A 27,567-nucleotide genomic window follows, 5' to 3' on the forward strand; every position below is an offset into this window, starting at 1 on the left:
TAAGTAGGTAGAGAAAATGGATGGATGTCTAATTAAATTAAATGTTCCGGTTTAGTGATATTAAGTGTTGCTCCACAGCAGAATATCTGTTTTGATATTTGTTTTTAATGAGCTGTGAAGTTGTCTGAGGAAATGTGACCTTTGTGTTTTTACATCATGCTGACTAATTAATGAATCACCAATGACTGAACATGTGTAATAAGGAGATAAATTAAGCCCCTCCCACACATGGAGGATGCGGGGCATTTGTGCCAGTCCCCTGCTGGTCAAAGGCCCGAAGGGGGATTATGTCGTGATTTCTGTCCGTCCACCCACCCCAAAAAGGTATCAGTGTTCTGGAATTAACTCCGCTTACATTTTTAGTAGGAATTTCACGTAACTTGGTACAAGTCCTTGTTACAGGTTGGTAATACGCATATTTTCATATTGATCCAGTTGGGCTCATTTTATCAGAATTATGGCTCTTGATAAACAAACGTCCACACTGTCAGTTTCATGAGTTGGTTTCTGCATTCTAACATCAACTCATCTCACATTTTTAGGAGGAATTTCAGTAAACTTGGTTCAAGTCCTTGAAATGTTCTCAGAATGTAGCAAGCACTTGCACCTCAGCAGCATTTGAAAGTGGGACATTGTGCTCTCAGAGCACTCTTGCTGTTTTATAGATTTTCTCTTCACACATTTACAGATCTCTACTCTGACGTCATGATCATGTTGATGTCTGTGTTTCTAACTTGCGAAAAAAGAATTCAGTGAGATGTCACATGGAACTCGAAAACAAACATTACTATTGAGGACTCCAGCAGCTACAGAAGGTCAAGGACACGCCCATGCCTCACCTGACCAAGGACACGCCCATGCCTCACCTGACCAAGGACACGCCCATGCCTCACCTGACCAAGGACATGCCCATGCCCCACCTGGCTGCAGCAGGTAGATGGTTACTTTGGCGAAGTGGGGATGGGCCGGTTGTCTGCCTGGGTGGTTGCCGTCCAGGTGGCTCTGTGGGTGATGCTCCTTAACGGCGCACCACCAAGACTGAACACTTCAGCATAGAGAACGACTTGTACAAATGGCCAGACAGGTCAAAAGGACTTGAGGGATCTGTTCCAGAACCAGCAAAAGGCCAGCAGATTAAAACAGAAGCTCAAGTGCTGATTGATTAAACAAAAAACCCTTTGTTGCTGAAATATACAAATATTAAATCTGTCATGAAGCAGAAATCATGCATAAATTAAGAAACAGGCACGACACCACATTGTCCTGATCACTGCTCTGCTGCTTTTATTATGTTACTCTAGTCCTTTGTTTCTCTGGCGTTACTTCCTGTTCAAGGGCACTCGGGCTGTTCATGTACATGCTAATTTCTGTGTTTACGCAGTCACACTATGGACCCATTCACCATGCCAGCACCAGAACCGTTGTTACCAGTCTTATGTTGATCTCTTGTGTTTTACCTCCTGTGGCTGACCCATGACCCGGCTGACCCTTTACGCAGCGTGACGGTGACAATCTGTCGTGGCGGTCCGTAGAGACACCTGTTGAAGCTACTCCGCAACGCTGCTGCACACGCCGAAACAGATGGTGACATCACAGCTGAGCAGAAACAGCATTTTACAAATCAGTCAGAGGTCACCGCCTCAGTTTGTCGGACGTGCTCGAAGGTGAAATCTAAAGTTCTTCTTGTCCTGTCTGCAGTCACGGAGCGTGAAATCGAGCAGGGCGTGTGGAAGGTTGACGGCGAACAGTCTGCGCTGCTCTTCATCCTAAACCTCCCCGAAGTGAGGGAGGGGCCTAACGTTTTGCCAAGTACATGGATGTGGCTGTTGATGGCCTGTTGGATGGCGAGGCCCGGGAGCTCCTCAGCAGCCTGAAGTCACGCTTGAACGCCACCTCGCAGAACATCCTCAACCTTCACGCCGTGGAGCTCAGCAAGGGCGTCATCGACCTGAAACGCAGGGAGCACGTTCAGTACCTGGACAGCGTCTGCGAGCAGTTTGTGGCACAGATGCAAACCAGAATCACTGCAGCGCTGGAGTCAGCGGCGCATGGGTGCCCGAAAGAACGGCACTGCCACAGTAGAAGGTGCTGTTTCAGAGCAGGCGACGGAGGAGGTCAAGCGCCACATTGCTCTGAGCGCCAAGCTCAGCGCAGGAATCCAGGGGAGACAAGGAATTCTGGGTAAACTCTGTCTTGCCATGTGGGAATCCACTAAAGTCCACCATCCCCCGCTGGTGGTCCACGGCGCCTCTGGGGCGGGAAAGACGTCTCTGTTGTGCAAACTGGCACAGGAATGCATGGCATCCTGGAGGCCAGGGCGCTGGTGGTGATCAGGCTCCTGTCTGCGAGTTATCCTCGCTGCCCTGATATCGACTGCATCCTTCTCAGCATCTGCTTCCAGATCTCCTCAGCTTCTGGTTTGGCTCCGCCTTCTCCACTCATCACCAACAGCCATCAGGAGCTTGTCCAGTTTTTCCAGAATCTTCTGGCGGATGTCTCCCAGCAGCAACATGTTGCTCATCCTTGACTCGCTGGATTGTCTGTCTGACAGACACCACGCCCACAAGCTCAGGTGGCTGCCCGTTGCCATGCCGCCAAACGTCCACATGGTGGTTTCCATGGACACCAGCAGTGAGATGTTGGTGGCCATGCGGCTGAAGTTGGACGGCGTGGATTCCTTCTTTGAGGTGGGACGCTTGTCGCGTGATGAGGGCCAGCAGATGGTGGACTCATACCTGCAGGCTGTGCAGCGCACTCTAACCCCTGAGCAGAGTGGCGCCGTGCTGCAGCGCTTCGAGCACAGCGGCTGTCCGCTTCACCTCAAACTCATGCTGTCCACCGCCAAACGCTGGGCGTCCTTCACCCCTCTGACAGAGCTGTGGCTTGGTGACAGCGCTCAGGAAGTGATGTCACTGCTCTTAGAGAAGGCTGGAGGAGAAGCACGGGAAGGAGGTGGTGGGCGGGCTTAGGATACATCACTTTGACGAGGTGAGACCACTTCCTGTATGCCACGGTAGATTAAACATAATTTGGAAGATTTTACTTTGTTTTCTTTAAAACTGTCTCGTGTCTCCGCCCTCGTGTCCTGTCAGGGAGGGATTGCTGGAGGCGGAACTACGTGATGTCATGTCACTGGATGAGATGTCATCAGGGAGATATACACGTACGCCTTCCCGCCCACACCCTCCTTGATACGGCTGCCTCCGCTGCTCTGGTCTCGTCTGCGACGCGACCTGGAGGGACCATCTGGAGGAGCGCTGGGTGGGCGGAGCCGTCGCCATCGTCTTTCAGAATCGGTAAGAAACGAGTCCAACTTCAGCTTCAAAGCTTCATTACGTCCACAAAGGACAAATAACATCCAGCTGACAGTTTAAACACACTGACATCATCTAACCTAAAACGAAATTAAACTTTCATTAAATTTAGTAATTTAAATTTTTTTTTAAAAATTCCATCATAATTACTTTCTTTTTTAAAAGGGATTAAAGAGTTGAAAGTAATCTCTTAACTTTTTCTTTGGTCTATTTTATGCCGTCACTTTTGGTCAGAACGGGTTCAGTGGATCTTCCTCAAAGTTTTGCTCTTGATGTGGATTCTGGAAAGTTTTGCTGGATTTATGTTCCCCTCAGCCGAGTCACAAGTCCGACAGGATTAACATGATCATCACCATCAACTAAAGCGCCACCAAGTGTGCGTGGCTGAACTTCAGTTTGTGAACACATGAAGGTAAAGCGTCCTGGAGGTCTCTGTAACAGAGTACGAGCCACGGACCCGTACATCTCGTAACAGAGTACGAGCCACAGACCCAGAGGTCTCTGTGTTCCAGACCCGCAGATCTCTGTAACCGAGGGAAGAGTCCCAAGCCACGAACCCGGAGGTGTCTGTAACAGAGTACCGAGCCACGGACACGTACGTCTCTGTAACCGAGACGAGTCACAGACCCGTATGTCTCTGTAACCAAGTACCGAGCCACGGACCCGTACGTCTCTGTAACAGAGTACTGAGCCAAGACCCGAGGGTGTCTGTAACCGAGTACCGAGCCATAGACCCCGGAGGTCTCTGTACAGACAGTGGTGGGCACAGTTCCGATAATCCGATAACAGATAATTATTGAAGATAATATTTTCATTATCGGATTATCTTTTTAGATAACTTTCATAACAGTATCGGACTAATTATCTTCCAATAAATTTTGTCCGATAATTTTTAGACCGATACGTAGTAAACAAAGCTGAACAGCGGCAAACATTTTTAAAATTTAAAATCAGTTGAGCACCTACCTGTTTCCTAAGAGATGTATAGTTCTACCCTCTGCAAACAGAAGAGAGCTGCTTCTATGAGAAACTGCTCTATCTTCTGCAGGCAAAGGAGAACTGGTCACAAAAAAAAATTTCCTTTAACACCATACTGATATGCTGGCAATATCACCCAAGTCATCCAGAGGTGTACATTTTAACTTATGGTTCAAATTTTAACCAAACTAATTTTGGACAAGTTATTTAAAATTACTGTGATGTCTGAAGTTTTATAAAGTGAAAATATCAGATATATGTTTTAGTTTTAAAGTAATGCGCTAATTATTAAGGTTTTAGTGAGCACATGCTGTGCCCAGCAGTGCATTATGGGTAGGATAGGGTAATCTCAGTACGTTCATGACAGGACAAATGCATGTCAGACACTCTGTTCAGGCTCCACGGACAACAGCATTAAACTCTAGTGCCTAAAACTCTCGGAATATATTCTCTGGGTTTATAGACGTTATTGTATTTGCGTTTGTTAAATTCCATGCATCTTAAATGTAGCAGGCACGGATTATCTGGAATTTTGTTTTGGTAAGTTTTCAAGGCCTCTACTGCCATCTACTGGCCAGTAGTGTTCATGGCAGTTCCTGGCAGTAAGTATTCGTCCTGAAGCTGAGCAGACACTGTATGATATTTTTAATCACTGTACTCGGTTTCAGTTCAAACTGTACTACAGAACCGCACGGTGTAAAAGTTCAGAGTGCCCAATTTGTTCTCACACACATTGTACATTCAAAAACCACACGTGAACTTGTGGTTTCCAGACGCAAAACATAAGCTTTTTTTTTCAAGCTTAATTTACGAAAACTCTCAATGGGAGACATCAAAGTTTAAAAACAAAACAATAAAAAACATTACAAGACAGCTCTGCGGTGTTTGCACATGCACAGTGCGAGCGGTTGGACGCTTGTAGCTCTTCAGCAGCAGGATACCCTCACGACGGCTGACCAGAATAATATCAAACAGGTTTGATTTTCATTTGACCATATGATCGGCGATCAGGAGGTGGTCGTGAGATGTTAAACGTAGCTTGTTACTCCATGTACACTACACGATGCAGGATGCGCGATTAACCTGAAACTCGGTCCAAAAAATTCTCACACGAATGAAAAATCATCTGAAAAAGGGCCAAAACTCGCACAGTGTAAAGCCAACATTTAGTGGTCAAGACAAGATTGAGTGAACGTTTTACAACATCATAAAACGTGCGCACGGCACTAATAAAATGAGCGCACATTCTCTCCACATGCAAAACATTTTGCGATGACAATTCCAGGGCTCCGTAAAAATGCCTGTTTATACAAATAAAAAATGGAATATTTTACAAAAGCACATTTATCTGTAAACACCAGCACATGACACACGTCACAATTAACGTGTTGGTTTACATAATGAATGACTCAATCAATCAGTGTTTAGCAGAGGCACTTTTACCCAGATCCTTTGTGATCTGTCTGTGTTTGTTACAAAACCTCAGAATTAGTGCATTATTCAACATTAAAAGAAATATGTTATATTTTAACTTTGTGCAAATGACAGAATTGACATTAATGGAGTTATTCTATCAGTATTCACACCAAACCATAAGTCAGCATGACTTTATTTTCCAAGACCTCCGCCTGACCGGAGCGTTGTGATTGGTAGAGAGCTGGGCTTTGTGGCTCCTCTCAGGGTGCTTCTGGTGCTGGAAGCCGTGTAGTAAACAAGAGCTTCCAGCAGGTGGCAAGATGTTTAAACATAGAAGTGTGGACTCATCGTTTGGGTCTGTTGTCGCTTCTGATGCTTCCAAAAGAGATCGTGGTGTTAAAAACTCAAATTCAGCTTGTTAGTAGTTGCAAATGTACCAGAGACATACTGGAATTATCAGTTTTCGGTTATCTGTAACTTCCAATACATTTTTGGGTGGTTTATCGGTTTATCTTTATCAAAGATATTTTTTCAGTTATCTGAATATCTGTTATTGAAGTTAATTTTTGGTTATCTGTGCCCACCACTGATAACCGAGTACCGAGCCACAGACCCAGAGGTCTCAGTATTAAATTTATTTTCAGTGTTGGATGTGTTCTGAGCCTTTAAAAGTTCAGAGGGTACTGGGGCATGTAGGGACCGTGTGGCGTTGTCCCAGATTAAACGCGGTTTTAGGAACATTTATTTCCAAACGTGTGTGTTTTACTGCAGGACAGAATGAAAACCTGTGTAGAGTCTAAACTGAGTTGAATTATCTGTTCTGACGCTGTGTGTTTGTTTAACTAGGCATTTCTCTAAGGCAGTAGCGACTCGGTATCTGACATCAGAGCGGCGTGGGCGGTACCGGAGGAACCTGGCTGAGTACTTTCTGGGTCGCTGGTCTGGGAAGCTGAAGCCGGTCGCTCTGCCGGGTCTCTCGCTCCTTGTCTCTGACAGAAGGTTCACGCCAGAGTTTTAAGGATTTATTTACTCTGTGTGTGTGTGTGTGTGTGTGTGTGTGTGTGTGTGTGTGTGTGGTGTGTGTGTGTGTGTTGTGTGTGTGGTGTGTGTGTTTCTCTCTGATAAATGTTCGAAGTGGAATTTAATTTAGATTTAAGTTGTTTTGTCTGTTTAATCAAATCCAGGAAGTTAGAAAGAACTTTACCTGAATGTAAAATGTGGCTTTACAACATCACTTTTTAAAATTTGGTGTGATCGTGCTCTAAATCTAAACTCTGTTCCAAATATTTATGGTTTGAAATCTCGCTCTCTCTCTTTCTCTCTCTCTCTCTCTCCTCTCTCACACACACACACACACACACACACACACACACACACACACACACACACACACACACACGTGTCATGTGTAGAGTAAGGCCTGGTTCACACGGCAGGATAATTAGGTCGATATCGGACATGATCTTCCCCTTCTGACAATCTTAAGGACGCCCCGACAATCGTGATGACGCTAAATATAATTTTATTAGATATTCTTGCTGTGTGTCGTGTGTTCAGAGCGCTCTGATCTGCTCGGAAGGACATCAGGGGCGCTTCGATCACAAATCGGGGATATTCAACATGTTGGATTTTTTTTGGGCCTGATATCGCAGCGTGTGTTGTGTCCTCCGACCACAAATGAGCACGCCAGCCTGCTGAATGTGATGTGCAGCCAATCAGAAAGCGAGGTGACGGATGCACGGAGCAGAAAATAAAATCAAAACAGCTGTTCTGACTCCGGTGGTCACGTTGTCTCCACTCCTTTAAAGAACACCTTTTCTTTTTCTTTTTGTATTGTTTTTTTTTTCCTCTGTTTTAAATAGTCCACAAAGTATCTTGTTTAATCTCGAGAGATTTTGCGAGATTTCCTGTCTGAGCTGGGAATGTTGGTGTGTGAAATCTGTTGGTGTGTGGTGGTGTTGTCCTCACCGTGTGGCTGAACACCACACACTGTACCACCAACACTGTTAGATCTATGATTTTTTTTTTTTTAATCTCCATGTGTGTGGTCTCTCTGGTTTTGGAAACCTAAAGATAACTTTAAATCCCGTCATGTGAACCAGGCTTAATATCTGTTCAAATGTGGAGTCACGGATCAGAAACCATCCACTGTCCACAGAAACCATAAAAATAAAACATCTGACCACGCTGCTGACGCACTGAATAGTTGTTCTTCTGCTGTTTATTTCAGCTTTGTTTAGTTTGATTTCTGATTGGTTCTGTGATGTTAAAGGTCCCACCCCAGCCACTGTGGTTTGCTCCAGGATTGGCTAATGTGAGGAAGCTGCAGGAGCTGCCCTATCACCTGCTGCACGCTGGCCTGTGGGAGGAGCTACGTCAGGAAGTCATCGGTAAGTAAGAAGCCGTTGATCTAGCACTAGTAATTTCATGGGCGTGTTTTCTCTGCACATCAATGATGGCAAGAAAACACGGGGTGATGCTAACAGACCTGTAAGTTGCTTACAGAAGGGGGGCGGGGCTTAAACACTGATGTTATTGATTGACATGTCTGGAGTGCAGCTGGCAGATTGTTTGTTTTTCAGGCAGTGCAGAGTGGCTGTTCTGTAAGAGCCGCGTGCACGGCGTGTCCAGTGTAATCCAGGACCTGGACCTGTGCTCCCAGTACATGAACTGCACTGAGACCGGGTTAGTCCGAGATGCTCTGGTGCTGCTCAAACCAGCCTGGACTTCCTGGACGGAGACGTGGGTCAGTTATTTATAGTGTTTTCCTTTATGGTATTTAGCTTCGAGTTTTGAATTCAGCATCATTTTAATCTTGGACTTTTTCAGATAAAACTAAAAATCCTCCAAACAGCTGCTGGATTTTAAAATGTAACTGGTCTGAGTGGAAACGATTTCATTATGAACTTTTATTCTCTCTCAGCTATTTGACTGCAGCAGTCAATGGTTTTAAACGGAACAATTTAAATTTCCTCAGAGGGAATCTTTAAAATGAGATTTGGACCAAAATAATCTATTTTATGCAGACTACAAAAAACAACCAAAAACAAACCCACACAAATAAATACATTCAAAATAAAAAATTGCAAAGCTCACATTAAAATACAACTACAGTAAAAATCCAAATCAAACTCAAAAAGGCATTCAAACGAATAAAAATCTCTCTTTTTACTGACATTTTAATTTCTTTTTATTGTGATGGTGTGTCATACATCATACTGACAAAGTGAGGAACCTTGGGGTAATTTTTGATCCTTCGTTGTCCTTTGGCCTCCGCATTAGAGATATTACTAGGACTGCTTTCTCCCACCTGTGAAATATAGTGAAGATTGGTCCCATCCTGTCTATGGCTGATGCTGAGACTCTGATCCATGTGTTTATCTCTTCTAGATTGGACTACTGCAATGTTCTATTTTCTGGTTTACCGCAGTCCAGCATTAGGGCTCTCCAATTGGTTCAAAATGCTGCAGCCAGACTTTTGACATGAAGCAGAAAGTTCGACCACATTACACCCATTTTGGCGTCTCTTCACTGGCTTCCTGTCCCAGTGAGATCAGACTTTAAGGTTCTGCTATTAGTCTATAAAATTATTCATGACTGGTACCTCCCTACCTAGCTGACCTAATTAAACCTTACGTACCGACCCAGGCTTTGTGTTCTCAGGGTGCAGGGCTACTTTGTGTCCCTAGGGTGAATAAGAAGTCTGTGGGTCACAGAGCTTTCTCTTATTGTGCCCCTGTTCTGTGGAATGATCTCCCTGCCTCAATAAAATAGTCAGATTCTTTGGAGACTTTCAAGTCCAGACTTAAGACGCACTTATTTTCCCTTTCATATGGATAGCATACTGGTATAGTATGTTACTGTGCTTTTTACTCTTTTAATTCATTTTATTAGTAATTGGAGCGGGCTGTGGCCTCAACTTTACCTAAATTCTGGGTCTTTTAGTGAAGTTTAGGGCTAGTGGCCGGCGATCACCTTAGTATTTCTCTGTTTTCTTGTTGATTAATGCTGACAAATTATACTGTATTTCTTGTCTTTCTGATGCCTGATTCTGTTTTTTCTCTCTGTTTAAGGTGCAGCTCCATCCAGAGATGGGAGTTGTATTTGTGTTGGCGATCCGCCTGTCCTGTGCGCCAATAGCATTTCTTGTATATTTGTCCGTGAATTGTTCTGTGAATTGTTCTGTATTTGTGTCTGTATCATGGCCCAAGCAGAGGGTCACCCCTTTGAGTCTGGTCTGCTTGAGGTTTTCTTCCTCAGAGGAGTTTTTTCTTACCACTGTTGCTCTGGGGGTTAGTAAGGTTAGACCTTACCTGTGTGAAGCGCCTTGAGGCAACTCTGTTGTGATTTGGCGCTATATAAAGGAAAATAAATTGAAATTGAAATTCCCAAAATATGTGCAATGATTGGCATCTTGGCTTCCACACTGTCTCCAGCACTTAGGCTCCTCCCCATTATAATACGTTTTTAGCTTTGGAGTGATTAAAAAATCTAATTAAGCATTTCCAATTGAATTCTCTCCAAGAATGTGAATTTGTGCACTTCCACACAGATGTACAGTAACCCCGCCCCTCTTCATCAGTCATTATAATGGAGCCATCCTTTTCCCATTTCATTTTACATATTGTGTTGAATATGATTTTTTACTCATAAACCCTTTATATAATCTAGATATTAGACCTTTTTTGATTTGCATTGTATGAATGTAATATTTCCTTGAGCACCGGTTCCTGCACATCTAGAGGGAAACTTATTTCTTTATTAATCTAGTGGCGCACTTGCAAATATCTATTAAAATCTTGTTTTCTCTGGTTATGACTGTTCATGAGAGTCTGAAAATCCTTTAATATTCCTTTATCTGTTAAAGAGTAGTATGTTGTTATGCCTTTAAGTATCCAATTGTGAAATCCAGTGTCTATTTGGTTGGGCTTAAAGTCAGGATCGTATACACACCATCTCACGATCTTCAAATTATGTAATTTATATTCCTCTTTAATTTTTGACCAAGATTTTAATGATGACTTCAGCCATGGATTTCATTAAGGATTCTTCCTAAATCTTTGTTCCCTAATATTGCCGGCAGCAGGGGGTCCGACAGAACACGAGATTCAATGTCCTTCCATTTAGCTTGATTCTCAGGTTTGATTTGCGCTGAGTAATAATAGTCTTTCAAATTAGGTACTGCCATTCCTCCATTCTCTTTAGAAAGTTGTAATTTCTTGACTCTCACTCGTGGTTTTTTTCCCAGCCATATGAACGTAGAGATTATTTTTTCCCATTCCACGAACTGCTTTTAGTAACCTCTACAGGGAGAGCTTGAAAAAGAAATCTTGGCAATATGTTCATTTTTACTGACTCAATTCTTTGAGTTAGACTCATAAAGGGAACAGCAGACCATCTCTGAATGTCTTGTTTGATTTTTGCAACAAGTTCATCGTAGTTATGTTTAGCTATAGTCATAATTTCAGTGGGAATTACAACTCCTCAGTATCTTAAAGTATTTTAGTCCCATTTTAGTTTTAGCACTTTGCGTAAATTTGTTGGAGGATTGTAATTTAATGTGATTATGTGTTTTATCACATTCAGTTTATATCCAGCATAGTTGCCAAATGTTTTTAGACAATTAAATAATATAGGCAATGATTTAGTTGGTTCCTTTAGATATATAAGGACATCGTCGGCGTACAGTGCCACCTTATGTATGTCTCCAGAGATGTCTATTCCCATTATTTCATTTGTTTGTCTTATCATCTGTGCAAGAGGTTCTATGTAAAGGGAGAACAAAAGAGGTGAGAGCCCACAACCTTGCCTAGTCCCATGTTCCAGTTCAAATGAATTTGTTAAATGTCCATTTATCTTTATCCGAGCAATTGGTTTTGTATATAGTGCTCTAATTGTTTTTATTAAATTACTATGAAAGCCAAATCTCTGTAGTACTTTATATAAAAAGCACCAGCTCACAGAGTCAAAGGCCTTCTCTGCATCAAGGCTGACCAAAGCTGCCTGAATCTTCCTCTTTTTAATGTGGTTCATTATGTGCACAGTACGTCTTATATTATCATATGCTTGTCTCTGTGAGATGAAGCCTGTTTGATCAGTTAATAAGGGTCGGTAAGATTTTTTATACCATTCAGCAGGAAAACCGTCTGGACCAGGTGATTTGTTTGCTTTCAGACTTGATATCACACAGGACAGCTCTCTTTCCGTTATTTCAGCCATAAGTATTCTGTTTTGATTTCAGACAGAGTAGGTACATTGAGCTGTTTCACAAAATTGTTTATCTGTTGAACATTTTGTAAATTTGGTTGTGTGTATAAGTGCTTATAATAATTCTGAAAAACACCTTGAATTTCAGATTGTTTATACACCCACATTTTCGAAATTGGATCTTTTATTTTGTATATTGTATTGTCGGCTTGTTGTTTTTGTAATTTGCTTGCAAGTAATTTGGCGAATCTGGAACCTGACTCATAATATTTTTGTTTAGTGTAGATCATCTTCTTTCATATTCCTGTTGGTACATTGCATTTATTCCATCCATTCATCCATCCATTTTCTTCCGCTTTATCCGGAGTCGGTCGTGGGGGCAGTAGCTCAAGCAAAGCCGCCCAGACCCCCGATCGACACACACCTCCCCCAGCTCCTCCGGGGAACACCGAGGCGTTCCCAAGCCAGCCTAGAGACGTAGTCCCTCCAGCGTGTCGTGGGTCTTCCCCGGGGCCTCCTCCCGATGGGACATGCCCGGAACACCTCTCCAGCGAGGCGTTCAGGGGTCATCTGAAAAAAAAAAAAGCCCGAGCCACCTCAGCTAGTTCCTTTCGATGTGGAGGAGCAGTGGCTTGACTCCGAGCTCCTCCCGAGTGACCGAGCTCCTCACCCTATCTCTAAGGGAGCGCCCAGCCACCCTGTGGAGGAAACTCATCTCGGCCGCTTGTACTTGCGAACTCATTCTTTTGGTAAAGTAAATCCCTTCGGCTGCTCCCTTGTTTTGTACTCGGGGTCGCCACAGCAAATCCAAGGTGGATCTGCATGTTTAATTGGCACAGGTTTTACACCGGATGCCCTTCCTGACACAACTCCACATTACATGGAGAAATGTGGCAGGGGTGGGATTTGAACCAGGAACCTTCTGCAGTGAAACCAAGCGCATTAACCACTTGGCCACCTTTTGGTCATGAGCCAAATCTCATGACCATAGGTGAGGGTCAGAATGTAGATCGATCGGTAAATCAAGAGCTTTGCCCCCCTGCTCAGCTCTCTCTTCACCACAACGGTCCGATACAGCGACCGCATCACTGCAGACACTGCACCGATCCATCTGTCGATCTCACCTCCATTCGTCCCTCACTCGTGAACAAGACCCCGAGATACTTAAACTCCTCCACTTGAGACAAGGACACTCCACCAACCTGAAGAGGGCAAGGCACCTTTTCCAGTCGAGAGCCATGGCCTCAGATTTGGAGGTGCTACAACCCCTGGAAAAAATTATGGAATCACCGGCCTCGGAGGATGTTCATTCAGTTGTTTAATTTGTAGAAAAACGCAGATCACAGACATGACACGAACTAAAGTCATTTCAAATGGCAACTTTCTGGCTTTAAGAAGCACTATAAGAAATCAAGAAAAAAATAGTAGCAGTCAGTAACGGTTACTTTTTTAGACCAAGCAGAGGGAAAAAAATATGGAATCACTCAATTCTGAGGAAAAAATTATGGAATCATGAAAAACAAAAGAACGCTCCAACACATCACTAGTATTTTGTTGCCACCACCTCTGGCTTTTATAACAGCTTGCAGTCTCTGAGGCATGGACTTAATGAGTGACAACAGTACTCTTCATCAATCTGGCTCCAACTTTCTCTGATTGCTGTTGCCAGATCAGCTTTGCAGGTTGGAGCCTTGTCATGGACCATTTTCTTCAACTTCCACCAAAGATTTCAATTGGATTAAGATCCGGACTATTTGCAGGCCATGACATTGACCCTATGTGTCTTTTTGCAAGGAATGTTTTCACAGTTTTTGCTCTATGGCAAGATGCATTATCATCTTGAAAAATGATTTCATCATCCCCAAACATCCTTTCAATTGATGGGATAAGAAAAGTGTCCAAAATATCAACGTAAACTTGTGCATTTATTGATGATGTAATGACAGCCATCTCCCCAGTGCCTTTACCTGACATGCAGCCCCATATCATCAATGACTGTGGAAATTTACATGTTCTCTTCAGGCAGTCAGTCATCTTTATAAAGCTCATTGGAACTGCACCAGTTCCAGCATTATCACCTTGCCCAATGCAGATTCGAGATTCATCGCTGAATATGACTTTCATCCAGTCATCCACAGTCCACGATTGCTTTTCCTTAGCCCATTGTAACCTTGTTTTTTTTCTGTTTAGGTGTTAATGATGGCTTTCGTTTAGCTTTTCTGTATGTAAATCCCATTTCCTTTAGGCGGTTTCTTACAGTTCGGTCACAGATGTTGACTCCAGTTTCCTCCCATTTGTTCCTCATTTGTTTTGTTGTGCATTTTCGATTTTTGAGACATATTGCTTTAAGTTTTCTGTCTTGATGCTTTGATGTCTTTCTTGGTCTACCAGTATGTTTGCCTTTAACAACCTTCCCATGTTGTTTGTATTTGGTCCAGAGTTTAGACACAGCTGACTGTGAACAACCAACATCTTTTGCAACATTGCGTGATGATTTACCCTCTTTTAAGAGTTTGATAATCCTCTTCTTTGTTTCAATTGACATCTCTCGTGTTGGAGCCATGATTCATGTCAGTCCACTTGGTGCAACAGCTCTCCGAGGTGTGATCACTCCTTCTTAGATGCAGACTAATGAGCAGATCTGATTTGATGCAGGTGTTAGTTTTGGGGATGAAAATTTACAGGGTGATTCCTGACTGACACAATTTTTTTTCCTGATTTCTTATTGTGTTTCTTAAAGCCAGAAAGTTGCCATTTGAAATGACTTTAGTTTTGTGTCATGTCTGTGATCTGCTTTTTTTCTACAAATTAAACAACTGAATGAACATCCTCCGAGGCCAGTGATTCCATAATTTTTGCCAGGGGTTGTAATTTTCATCACGGACACTTCACACTCGGCTGCAAACTGACCCAGTGTACGCTGAAGGTCCTGATTTGACAAAGCCAACAGAACCACATCGTCTGCAAACAGCAGAGATGAGATTCTGTGGTTCCCAAACCGGACCCCCTCTACACCCTGGCTGCGTCTAGAAATTCTGTCCATAAAAGTAATGAACAGAATCGGTGACAAAGGGCAGCCCTGGCGGAGGCCAACGTGCACTGAAACAGGTTTGACTTACTACCGGCAATGCGAACCAAGCTCCTGCTGCGATTGTACAGGGACCAGATAGTCCTTAGCAAAGGACCCCGGACCCCATACTCCCGGAGCACCCCCCCACAGGGTGCCCCAAGGGACACGGTCGAAAGCCTTTTCCAGATCCACAAAGCACATGTGGAGTGGTTGGGCGAACTCCCATGAACCCTCGAGCACCCAATGGAGGGTGTAGAGCTGGTCTAGTGTGCCACGACCAGGACGAAAACCACACTGCTCCTCCTGAATCCAAGGTTCGACCATCAGTCGAATTCTCCTATCCAGTACTCTGGAACAGACCTTACCAGGGAGGCTGAGGAGTGTGATTCCCCCTATAGTTGGAATACACCCTCCGGTCCCCCTTCTTAAACACAGGGACCACCTCCCCGGTCTGCCAATCCAAAGGCACTGTCCCCAACCGCCAAGCGATGTTGCAGAGGTGTGTCACCAAGACAGTCCCATTACATCCAGAGACTTAAGGTACTCAGGACGGATTTCATCCACCCCAGGAGCCTTGCCACCGAGGAGCTTTCTAACTACCTCGGTGACTTCGGCCTGGGTGATCGATGAGTCTGCCTCTGAGTCCCAGTCTCTGCTTCCTCTTCGGAAGACGTGACAATGGGATTGAGGAGATCCTCGAAGTATTCCTTCCACTGCCCGACAACATCCCCAGTCAGGGTCAACAGCTCCCCACCCGCACCGTAGACAGTGCCGGTGGAGAGCTGCTTCCGCCTCCTGAGGCATCAGAACCGTTTGCCAGAATTTCTTCGAGGCCAACTGATAGTCCTCCTCTATGGCCTCCTCGAACTCCTCCCAGACCTGAGTTTTTGCCTCTGCGACCACACGGGCTGCAGCACGCTTGGCCTGTCGGTACCTTTCAGCTGCCTCCAGGGTCCCACTTACCAACAAAGACAAGTAGGACTCCTTCTTCAGCTTGACGGCATCCCTTACTTCCGGCGTCCACCACAGGGTTCAGGGATTGCCGCCGCGACAGGCACCAGAGACCTTGCGACGACAGCTACAAGCGGCCCGCATCAACAATGGAGGTGGAGAACATGGTCCACTTGGACTCCATGTCTCCAACCTTCCCCGGGATCTGGGAGAAGCTCTCCCGGAGGTGGGAGTTGAAGACCTCGCTGACACAGGGTTCCGCCCGTCGTTCCCAGCAGACCCTCATGATACGTTTGGGCCTGCCAGGTCTGACCAGCTTCTTCCCCTCCCAGTGGATTCAACACACCACCAGGTGGTGATCAGTCGACAGCTCAGCCCCTCTCTTCACCCGAGTGTCCCAGACATGGGGCTGAATGTCAGATGATACAACTACAAAGTCGATCATCGATTTCTGGCTCACGGTGTCTTGGTGTCATGTGCACTTATGGACACGCTTGTGCTTGAACATAGTGTTCATGATGGACAAACTGTGACTAGCACAGAAGTCCAACAACTGAACACCACTCCCGCCTCTGCATTTATTCAATTTCTTAAAAGTTTTAGTTTTATATCAAGCTCTGGATTCAGTTCTCTCTTGTGTTTTGTCTCGAGCTCTTTTAATTCTTTAACTCCTTCAATTTGGCTTGTCTTTCTCTCTTTTTATATGAACAAAAATTCATTTTTTTTCATGAATTTTACCTCTCATGAATGCCTTTCAGTGAGTCCTTGACAATTTCTGGCCGTACTTCTCCATTCTGGTTTTCATTTTAAAAAATTGTGATATCCATTTTAGTTAATTTGGTGAACTGCAAATCATTTAACACATTTGTGTTCAGTTTCCACATCGTATTCTTGGGTTCACTGTTAATTTCTAAGGTCAAAAAATTGGGAGCATGATCTGACAGATCAATGTCAGGTCTATGTCAGCTTTTTGTATCCAGTGGCAATCCTGTTTAAAAAATAAAGAAATAATCAATCCTTGAGTATACCGTGTGTGAAAGAGAGTAATGGGTATAATCCGGATTTGTTGGAAAGAGATTCCTCCAACTATCTATAATACCATGGTCTGACATTAGTATTTTAATTTTCTTTTGTAAGGAGTTCTGAATAACGAAGTTTGACGAGTCAAGCCTTGAGTTGAGTCTCATGTTCCAGCCCCCCCCCCCCCCCCCCCTACAGATAGCAATGCCATTTGCTTGTTCTTCTGTTTTTCTTGTTGTTAATGCTGACAAATTATACTGTATTTTTTGTCTTTCTGATGCCTGATTCTGTTTTTTTCTCTCTGTTTGAGGTGCAGCTCCATCCAGAGATGGGTGTGGTGTCTTTTTCTGAAACTTTCCTGTCCTGTGCACCAACAACATTTCCTGTATATGTGTTTTGTGAATTGTGTCTGTATCATGGCCCAAATCTGGTCTGCTTGAGGTTTCTTCCTCAAATCATCAGATGGGGTTTTTTTTCTTACCACTGTTGTCTGTGTTGTCTGGGTTGGTAAGGTTAGACCTTATTTGTGTGAAGCTCCTCGAGTCAACTTTGTTGTGATTTGGCCTTTTGTAAATGAAAATAAATTGAAAGTTGATGGTGAAAAGGTGTAAACAAACTAAAATTAGTTTAAAATATTCTTTTAAAAATCCTTACCAATGTCATTTTTTGAACAAATACAACAAGAAAAATAAAAACAAAAGTAAATATGAAGTTGTGTAATGATGGTGGGACATTTACAGCAAAAAGTATCCGTAATGAAATTTTTGTGTTTTTTTCCAGAAATGTTGCTCTTCTGCACAGAGTTGCTGGCCAGGCTCTCCCACTTAGCCACGCCCTTCCCCTCTGTGATTGGCCGGCTCTGTAGCCACTGTGAGGACTGGTTACTCGCGCACACTGAGCCAATCCTGATCCCCAAATGCAGTTTCCTGCAGCAGCCAGGCGGGGCGCTGCAGCACACACTGAGTGGACTAAACGGAGGTCAGAAATACTCCTGTTTTTGTTTTGTTTTTTTAGGGATAGACTGATCATTGGCTGGGCCACAAGCAGGTAATAAGCGGATAATCAGCCAGCTGATGATCAGCTGATAATTGATCTAGCTCTAGTTTTGTGAAAGAGGTGTCAGATTTCCCGCAGGTGACAGGTGTCTTCTCTCCATAGGTGTTCTCTGTCTGGACATCAGCACAGAGGCAGAGCTTCTGATCACAGGGTCAGACGATGGCGTGGTGGCGGTCTGGAGCCTCGCCGACATGCAGCTTACACACACTCTGCTGGGACACACCTGTGAGGAAACCAAAGTCATTAATTAATTAGTCATAATCGGTAGCTACGGTAGCGACAGTGGAGCCCAACAGACAGACTCGGGCTGCCCACTAGAGGGCGTACTTATCGTCATGAAGTGCTTCATCCAGGTGAATCCCAGAGGATCCTCCTGATGAAACAGCAAGCTGCTTCAGACCAGAGCGACACGTTTGAGACATGAACCCAAGAAACTCATCATGAGAGAATCAGTAAATGTGATATTAATTAACACCAGAACATTCTGAGTGCTGGTCCCAATCCTGGATAAACGAGCCGGCTCGTGTCAGGAAGGGCATCCGGCATACAGTAGTGTTCAGAATAATAGTAGTGCTATGTGACTAAAAAGATTAATCCAGGTTTTGAGTATATTTCTTATTGTTACATGGGAAACAAGGTACCAGTAGATTCAGCAGATTCTCACAAATCCAACAAGACCAAGCATTCATGATATGCACACTCTTAAGGCTATGAAATTGGGCTATTAGTAAAAAAAAGTAGAAAAGGGGGTGTTCACAAAAATAGTAGTGTGGCATTCAGTCAGTGAGTTTGTTAATTTTGTGGAACAAACAGGTGTGAATCAGGTGTCCCCTATTTAAGGATGAAGCCAGCACCTGTTGAACATGCTTTTCTCTTTGAAAGCCTGAGGAAAATGGGACGTTCAAGACATTGTTCAGAAGAACAGCGTAGTTTGATTAAAAAGTTGATTGGAGAGGGGAAAACTTATAGGCAGGTGCAAAAAATTATAGGCTGTTCATCTGCAATGATCTCCAATGCTTTAAAATGGACAAAAAACCAGAGACGCGTGTAAGCAAACGGAAAACAACCATCAAAATGGATAGAAGAATAACCAGAATGGCAAAGGCTCACCCATTGATCAGCTCCAGGATGATAAAAGACAGTCCAAGGGCCGCAGACAGTTTGTGAGACGACCCCCAAACTCTGAATTCAAGCCACAGTTCACAGTGAAGACAGTGAAGCATGGTGGTGCAAGCATCATGATATGGGCATGTTTCTCCTACTATGGTGTTGGGCCTATATATCACATACCAGGTATCATGGATCAGTTTGGATATGTCAAAATACTTGAAGAGGTCATGTTGCCTTATGCTGAAGAGGACATGCCCTTGAAATGGGTGTTTCAACAAGACAATGACCCCAAGCACACTAGTAAACCAGCAAAATCTTGGTTCCAAACCAACAAATTAATGCTTCGCAGATGTGAAGAAATCATGAAAAACTGTGGTTATACAACTAAATACTAGTTTAGTGATTCACAGGATTGATAAAAAAGCAGTTTGAACATTATAGTTTTGAGTTTGTAGCATCAACAGCAGATGCTACTATTATTCTGAACACCCCCTTTTCTACTTTTTTTTTTTTTTACTAATAGCCCAATTTCTGTTGTGTGTTGGGGGGGCGTGGTGGATGTTTTGGTGTTCTTTTCTTTTCTTTGCTCTCCAGGTGGCATGAGGGCTGATTTGTCTGTGAAGAAGGTGCTGGCTGAAGAGTCTTCACCCTCATCAACATCAATCAATCAATCAATCAACTTTTTTCTTATATAGCGCCAAATCACAACAAACAGTTGCCCCAACATCATGGAAAGCACCTGTGATTGGTGCTCACGTGCAACCTGGACGACTTGCAGCTGAAGCAGATAATTGGATGGCGTTCTGCATTTAAGTCATGTGTGATTTGAGCAGAACTGCCGGGAACTCGACCTTGTGACGTTCGTTTGTGAGACGCTGAGGACCTCGCCTGGGTTTTGACACATCGAGCCCGTGAAGCAGGGAGGGGTGAGGACACATGCTGTCAGCACGCACTAAAGGTAATTAAGTGTTTAAGTAATTGTTGATAGTAACTTGGTGTTTTGTTACACAGTATACTGGAATTGTGAAGAGAATTGTGCAGTTTGCTTCTCACTGCTGTGGCGTGAAGGATAAGTGATCCTCCACTTGTTGTGAGAAGCTGCTCATTTGCATAAAGTAAAAAAAGGACACTGACCTGAGTGTGTTGCTGATAGCGTGTGTTTATTGGAAGGTATAGTTGTATCTGTTGACTTACCTCACCTTCTCTTTGCTTCACAGAGAATCAGTTTGTCGTGTCCACCTGGGGGGTGTTTGGCGGTGGTAGGAAGTCCAGGAGCGCCGGCTTTAATCCTTGCGGGCGCTGGAGAGCGAGCCACGAATCACTCCACCAGAGGGACGTTGTTTTTATGTTTTTACACTTTTAAGCACAGGTGAATAATAAATAGTTTCTGTTTGGAACCGCTTTCTGGTTATTTTTAGCACTGGGTCCTGTCTGACGCAGCTCCGCTCCTCAACCCGCGTCGACACATAACAATTTCATAGTCTTAAGAGTGTGCATATCATGAATGCTTGGTCTTGTTGGATTTGTGAGAATCTACTGAATCTACTGGTACCTTGTTTCCTATGTAACAATAAGAAATATACTCAAAACCTGGATTAATCTTTTTATTCACGTAGCACTACTATTATTCTGAACACTACTGTAGATTTTCACAAACTAAACATGCAGATCACAAATAGGACAGAAGGACAAGGGGGCGTAACCGAGGCTAAAGAGAGAACGCACAGGAAGTGAAACTCTGTTCCAACTTTAACCATCATTTCTGTTTTAATCTGCAGCTGAGGTTCTGTCCATCAAGCTGATTGACAGCTCTGCTCACTGCCTCTCATTGGCTGCTGAAGGGTCTCTCAGGGGGTGGAGCCTGCTCCATGGAAAGCAGCTGTTCTGCATTCAGGAGGCGGTGCCTGTTGATGGTATCACTTCCTCCGTTCACCTGCACCTGACCGAGGAGAGGTGCGTCTACGCCTACTCCACCACTCAGGTACGACTACTACTACTACTACTACTACTACTACTACTACTACTACTACTACTACTACCACCACCACCACTACTACTACTACCATGCATTAGTATCGTTGGTACTGTCGGTACTCTTAGTACTGCCTGTGCATTAGTACCGTTGGTACTGTCGGTACTCTTAGTACTGCCCGTGCATTAGTACCGTTGGTACTGTGGGTACTCTTAGTACTGCCCGTGCATTAGTACCGTTGGTACTGTTGATGCTTTTTGTTCCAGCACTCACAGAGCTGCAGGTCCAACCAGAGACAGTTTTCTGCAGTAATTAAAATTATTCTAGTATTCTGAGTAGTATGACTGGTATTCCTACTGTTCCTTCTTTTTCTGCAGTATTCTAATGGAGTGTGGTTTACTCTTGGTGGCCAGACAAATAAGAACCCTGTTCCTCTTTGTTCTCATCCGCTTCCCGTAGCTGATCAAATCTTCACCTGTTTCTGTCTGTCTGTGCCTGTTTCTATGGTAACAGGGAGCTCAGAGACCTGTGGTTTGTTACAGGTGGTGGTCTGGAGTCTGGACAGAACCGAGCTGCTCCTCAGACACAGCAGCGGTGCTGGGTCTGTGGTTCTGGGAGTTCTGGATGACCGGGTGGTTTCGGTGTCCGGTTCCGGTCTGCTCCGGTTCTGGCATCCTTTGAACAATGTGCCTGCGGTTGAGACTCAGCTGGGAAAGACACCAAAACGGTTTGGCTTTGTGGCGTCTGTTATTTTACCAAAACAGAAGATGGTGTTTGTGGTTTCCAAAGACGGCGTCCTCCATCAGGTACGTCTGCTGTGATTGGTCAGTTTGAAGCGGAGACCACCTGCTGTAGTCGGGTCGTGTTTTAAGACGGGAGAATAAGAAAGTCCACAAGGTTCCTCATGTTCTCATTGGTTGTTGTGTTTGAGACCGGGCCACCAGGGGGCGCCAAAGCATGGGCCCTCCTGGGTAGTAATTTTAAAAATAATTGACACTGTGTTTTTGCTGTTGGTGTGGGTGGAGGAGGGGCCGGATCAGCTGATGCAGTTTTTTTTTTGGGGGGGGGTTGGGTAAATTTAGATAAATGCAAACAGATAAAAGCAGTCAGTGGAAACACAGGTAGGGAGCAACAGGATGTGGGCGTGGCCTGATGGTGATGTTTTGTGTCCTGCAGATTTCCAGCACAGGAAAACAAACGGCTGCGGAGTTCCCACTGCTTCCTTCTTTACTGTCAGTTTCTGCAGATGAAAAAATCATGTTGGCAGGTACTAACTAACTAACTCACTGACTAACTAACTAACTGATGGCACACTCGAGGGGTGCAGAGCTCTGTCAACCCACCCTCCTGTCCAAAGATCTCTGTGATGTCATAGAGCTGTTTTCTTTTTTCTGGGGGGGTTGATGGGGAATTTTCAAGACATTATCAGTTATTAATGTCTTTACTTTGATTTACTGTCTTTGATTTTGTCTTTGATCCTGTTCTTCATATACACACACATATATATATACATGTGTGTGATTTCACTTAATATTAACTCTTAGTTAATCACTGAACTGCTAAAGTAATCATTAAACTGCTCACAGGGGAACTTTTGCTCACATGGAAAGTGTGAGCAGTAGAGTAGCCTTGTTTTTCACTAAGCACAGATGTACATTTTAATTAACAGTCCAGCCTTGAGTAGAGAGCGGTGTCACCTGCACACCAGCTCAGGGTTGACGCTGTTTTCTTGTTATGAGAAGACCGTGAGACTGGAGGCTTAAAGTCATAACAATTTTCATATCGATGTGAGAACAGACTTCGAGTCGCCACTGTATTTTTGTATATTGTCTCTTCCATATGTCTGTATGCAACTTTATTTTAATAAATACAGGAGGCTAGTGGGCTGGACCCTTCAGAGCTGACGGGATGGTCGGTGACGAGGGTCACGTTCGTTTATTCTCTCCTGATTCAGGAAAATAAATTCTGTGTCTCCTGCGGGATTATTTTCTGTATTAATTGAGTTGTTCTCCTTTTCAGGCTGAGCTCTGACAGGGGTTTACAATGTTTAGTCAAGAACATTGAACTTTTTTTGTAATTTCTTGAAAACAGACAGGGTTAGTTGATCACAAACTCCGTCCTCCTCTGGCAGTTATTGTCACAGTCATGATTGTTTTTGTTTAAATTGTGCTGTTATTACTATTATTATCATTATTATTATTGTTGTTGTTGTTTTACTTCCTGTTCAGCTTTGAGATGTTTTCATCTCATATCTCTGCCGTTGTAGTTTAACACGTTCATCGAGCAGGTGACCAGATAAAATATCACCTGGCTTTCTAGAAAATCAAAAGTTCCCTCCAAAATAAAAGCTGTCAAATATACAATTCAAAATGTCGAGAAATAATGAAAAATTCAAAACGTGTTCCTGCAGGCAGCGAGAGAACTCTGAGTCTCTTTCATACGGACAGAAACTCTGTGGACAGATTCCTTGTCCTCCATCACCATGATGACGTTTTGTCTGCCTGCGTCTCCTCGGACGCCCGGCTCCTCGCCTCCGGAGCCGCCGACCACCTTGTACGAGTAAGAGCCCAAACTGTGACGACAAGAACCAACACGTGATGCAAAACTTAAAAATGAGTCCAAACTCCATCATTTTCAGAATAAAAGTCCTTCCCATTTAATCACATTTAAAGACCACTTAAGTTGTTTCAAAATAAAAGCATCATTTTCACATTAAAACTTTGTCTTCAGGATTTCCTTGAAACAGATTCAGAGTTTTTCAAAACATTCAGTTAGTTTATTTAATAAACATTAATCAAATCAACATTTGTTTGATTATTTGATCTGATCTGGCAGATCTGGTCGGTGACCACGGGAGCGCTGTTGCACACTCTGTGTGGTTCCGATGCTCCTGTCTCCTCTGTGGTGCTGTATGGAGGTTTCGTGGTCTCGGCCTCGACAGCCGCCGCCGGCATCCATGTGTGGAGCCTGAAGTACGACACCTGCCACAAACCCACAGGCCACATCCCTGCAGGCTCCACCCATGTTGCCATCTCCAAGGACTGCGACCAGGTGTTCTACGTCCAGCAGCAGAACCAGACAGAGGTCATCTGCTGGGACAGTGAATCAGGTCAGTGATGGCGAGAAGCTTCGCAGATGTTGTTTTAGTGATTCAGGTCCATCTTAATGTAACCAGGCGCTGTTCAGTTACACCTGAACAATCCTGGATATTAGTTTTAGGAGTAAAAACCTCATTCTAATCCAATTACATTTTTTCCACAAATCTGATTGATTAATGGTGTGAGATTTCAGACCGTATAATATCAGGCTAACGGTGGCAAAATATTCGACCATGTTGCATTTGGATGTATTACTCTACGCCCTGACCGCTGTTCTGATGAGATGTCATTCCTGTCCTCCGCACATGCACAGTATTGTCGGGACGCAGAACTGTTGATTTATGCGACGAGATGCACAATTTGACAGCTGACGCTGCTAGCTGTCAGCTGAGAGCGAGAGAAAGTCACGTGCTGCCGCCGCTGAAGTAAGTGAATTTAAGCTACCATATGAAAGTATTGATGTGGATTCTGAAACAGAATCAAATCCAATCCATTTGATGGATTTTCACGTTTGATGGATTACTCCGCGCCCTGACTGCTGTTAGAGTGACGCTGCCTCGGCTCGACGGTAAACCTCACCGACCGAATTACCTACAGAAAAATAAACAGTGCAAACAATGGAATTGAATTAGAACGGTAATAACCCTGTTGTGTCTGATGATTTGTGGACGTTCGTGCTGTTATACGGTCACAAATAGCGGTTTTACGGCTCCACTTAGGCATCGTTGGTAAAGCTCAGTTTGCTGCCGTATAACAGCATGAACGTCCACAAATCAGATACAACACGGTTATTCCCTAAATGAAGGTTTGTAGCGTCTTTACGTCTGTCCTGTATAAATCCCGATCCTGATCCTGATCCAGTCCCCTTCTGACAGGATTCATGAAGATTAGTGAACTCGAATTAGAATGAATGAAAATGTCTCAAATTAGCTCCATTAAAAAAAAAAAAAAAAATCAGATCCAGTGTTTAAATTCAGACCACTTCAGTTTTTTGCTCCATAAACAGAAAATGTTTGAAATTATTCTGTAAACAGACGCTGGTGATCACATGACCTCATCTGGAGGTCAGCTGGCCAAATCTCATATTTATCCACAAGATGGTGATGATGTCATTAAGAGAAACAGGGAGGCTGCTTCCTGCAGCCCCTTTGGCCCAGTTCAAACCGCTTCTAGTTGTTCCGTTCACACACGTAGGTCCACAGCTGGATCCTGATCCATGACCTGGGTTTGTGTGCAGGCTCACCATCGGACCTCTTCCCTCTGTCTGCTGAGGTGTGCTGCCTGGACGTGGCTCAGAGCAAACGGCTGCTGCTGTGCGGCCTGACGACCGGCACCGTCCTCATCTACCCGTTAGCGCTGCCCCAGGAGACGCTCTGCATCCCACCTCCGGAGGACCTGCCCCGCGTCTGCTGCCTGGCCGTCAGCCCGCTGGAGAAGCACATGGCGGTGGCCTACGATGACGCCGTGCGTCTGTTTGAGATCACCTCCAGGGATAACTTCCCCACGGTGGAGGGGCCTCTGGAGAGGTTCCCCCTGCCCCTCCTCCAGGGCCCACTGTCCTCCATGGCGCTGCTGGCTGACCGCCGGGTGCTGTACGGGACGAGCTGCGGCGAGGTGACCCTCTGCGACTTCAGCGACGGCAGCAGCTCTACTCTGGATCCTCACCGCAGCCGAGTCACCTGTGTGACAGCCAGCAGCCGGGGGACGCACGCCTTGGTGGGGTCCGAGGACGCTGTGCAGAGGCTGTGGGCTCTGAGGCCGGTGGCTCTGGACCACACCATGGAGTACAAGGTCAGAGGTCACACAAATGAAGAACTTTGCTGTGGTTGTAAGTGCGCAGAACATTTGAGGTTTGGTCTTTTTTAATTCCAGGGGTTTTTCTTCGAGGGCGTCCTCTCCGCCTGCTTCTCTGACTGCGACCAGTTTGTCTTCACGGGATGTCAGGACAGCACGGTGAAAGTCTGGGGCGTGGCCACAGGTGGGCGCCAACACCCGTCACTCAGGTGCACGATAACAACACAGGAGTCCCACGGCGCCTTAAAAACTCTTTAGTCTAGCTGTAGGAACCTGGAAAGTGACGTGCCGTAATTTAAACGCTGAGATTTGGGTGTATTTAAATAAATTTGCATATTAATGAGGGTGATGGGATTTTTCTGGTCAAATTAATGGACTTAATGTTCTTAAACTGCACAGAAATATGACAGCACATGGAAGAGAGAATTACAACCTGTCCAGCGCTTAGCTTCACTTAGCATGCAACCTTATTTCCTACTACTTTTTACTCTCTATTTTACTTTGTCTTTTATCTGTTTTATTGCCTGTTGAAATTTTATTGTTATTTTTAATTCATTTATTTACTATTGGGGGTAACTTGGTGCCCATTTTTTAATTACCTACAGCACCTTGGTTGACTGCTGTTGTTTTAAACGTGCTTTAGAAATAAAGGTTGAGTTAAACCAGACCTGGAATAAAGAGCAACAGTGAAAACTGAAGCTAAAATATGTTTAACACCCCCTAGTGGTGTGTGTTACTGTATGGGTTATTAACCCCGCCTCCTTCACATGAGCCACTGGCAGATAGGGAGGATGACTCCGCCCCCTCAGTGTATGATGGCGGGAATTCAGGTGCACTTCATTCTGTATTAACATTTTTTCCTCCAGTTTGACCACACTAGTGTTTTTTTTCTTCTTCTTTTTTTAATGGCAATGATTGGTTTCTAGTTGCAGCTCTAACGATAGCCTGTGATTGGTCAGTGTGAGTTTTAAAATTCAACAGCACATTCTTACCTCATCACCGTAAGTGGTCCTGTGTGTGATTTCTGAAGCAGTTCTGGTTTTGTGTGTCCGGGTTCCAGGAAGCCTCCTGTACGTCCAGTACGTCTACTCCCCCGTGGTTCGAATGTTGACTGACGGAAACGGGTTCATGGGGTTGTCACAGCAGGGATTCATCATCAAAGAGGCATTCCACTGTCCGGAACATGTCAGTCCAAACTACAACCCTCTCAAGAACATCAAGGCTCAGTACCGGGTCACATCCAGAGAAAAGGCACAGGATTGTGGACAGATGATGGTGACAGACCTCCAGGACCTGGCCCAGTTCAACCCGAGCCAGCTTGGCACGCTGAAATCCAAGTCCTCCTGCACGTGTCACATTCTGTAGGACTCTTTTTTTATATTTATTTATTTGGTCTGTTCTTACTCTTAATGCATTTTTTCAATATCTTGTTTTTATATTGCTGTCAAATGTCACTGTATAGATGTTATAAATGTTACATGGGGTATTTAGGGGTTATTTGTTGCACTGGTTGCTCTTTTTAACTACGTATGTGGATGCTCCAGACGTAATTTCGTTGTTCTTTGTGGCAGTGACAATAAA

The 27,567-nt window shown here is 44.4% G+C and overlaps 1 protein-coding gene across 1 annotated transcript; it reads left to right on the plus strand.

Annotated features, from left to right (window-relative positions):
- Positions 1-228: 228 nt before the first annotated feature.
- On the plus strand, positions 229-27,567 carry LOC117519421 (NACHT domain- and WD repeat-containing protein 1-like). The gene is given in 27 exon segments (XM_034180770.1): positions 229-324; positions 1,533-1,620; positions 1,693-1,794; positions 1,797-2,053; positions 2,055-2,289; positions 2,292-2,505; positions 2,507-2,921; positions 2,923-2,963; positions 2,965-2,988; positions 3,093-3,136; positions 3,139-3,239; positions 3,241-3,296; positions 6,555-6,719; positions 7,811-7,829; positions 7,981-8,098; positions 8,291-8,425; positions 8,428-8,454; positions 17,737-17,934; positions 18,115-18,237; positions 20,901-21,103; positions 21,637-21,900; positions 22,271-22,361; positions 23,505-23,653; positions 23,930-24,203; positions 25,430-25,983; positions 26,065-26,170; positions 27,047-27,567. Coding segments are annotated over 27 exon segments (4,404 nt in total). The 3' UTR covers positions 27,352-27,567.

This window comes from Thalassophryne amazonica, chromosome 10, assembly GCF_902500255.1.
Source record: "Thalassophryne amazonica chromosome 10, fThaAma1.1, whole genome shotgun sequence".
In the NCBI taxonomy this organism is placed as follows: domain Eukaryota; kingdom Metazoa; phylum Chordata; class Actinopteri; order Batrachoidiformes; family Batrachoididae; genus Thalassophryne; species Thalassophryne amazonica.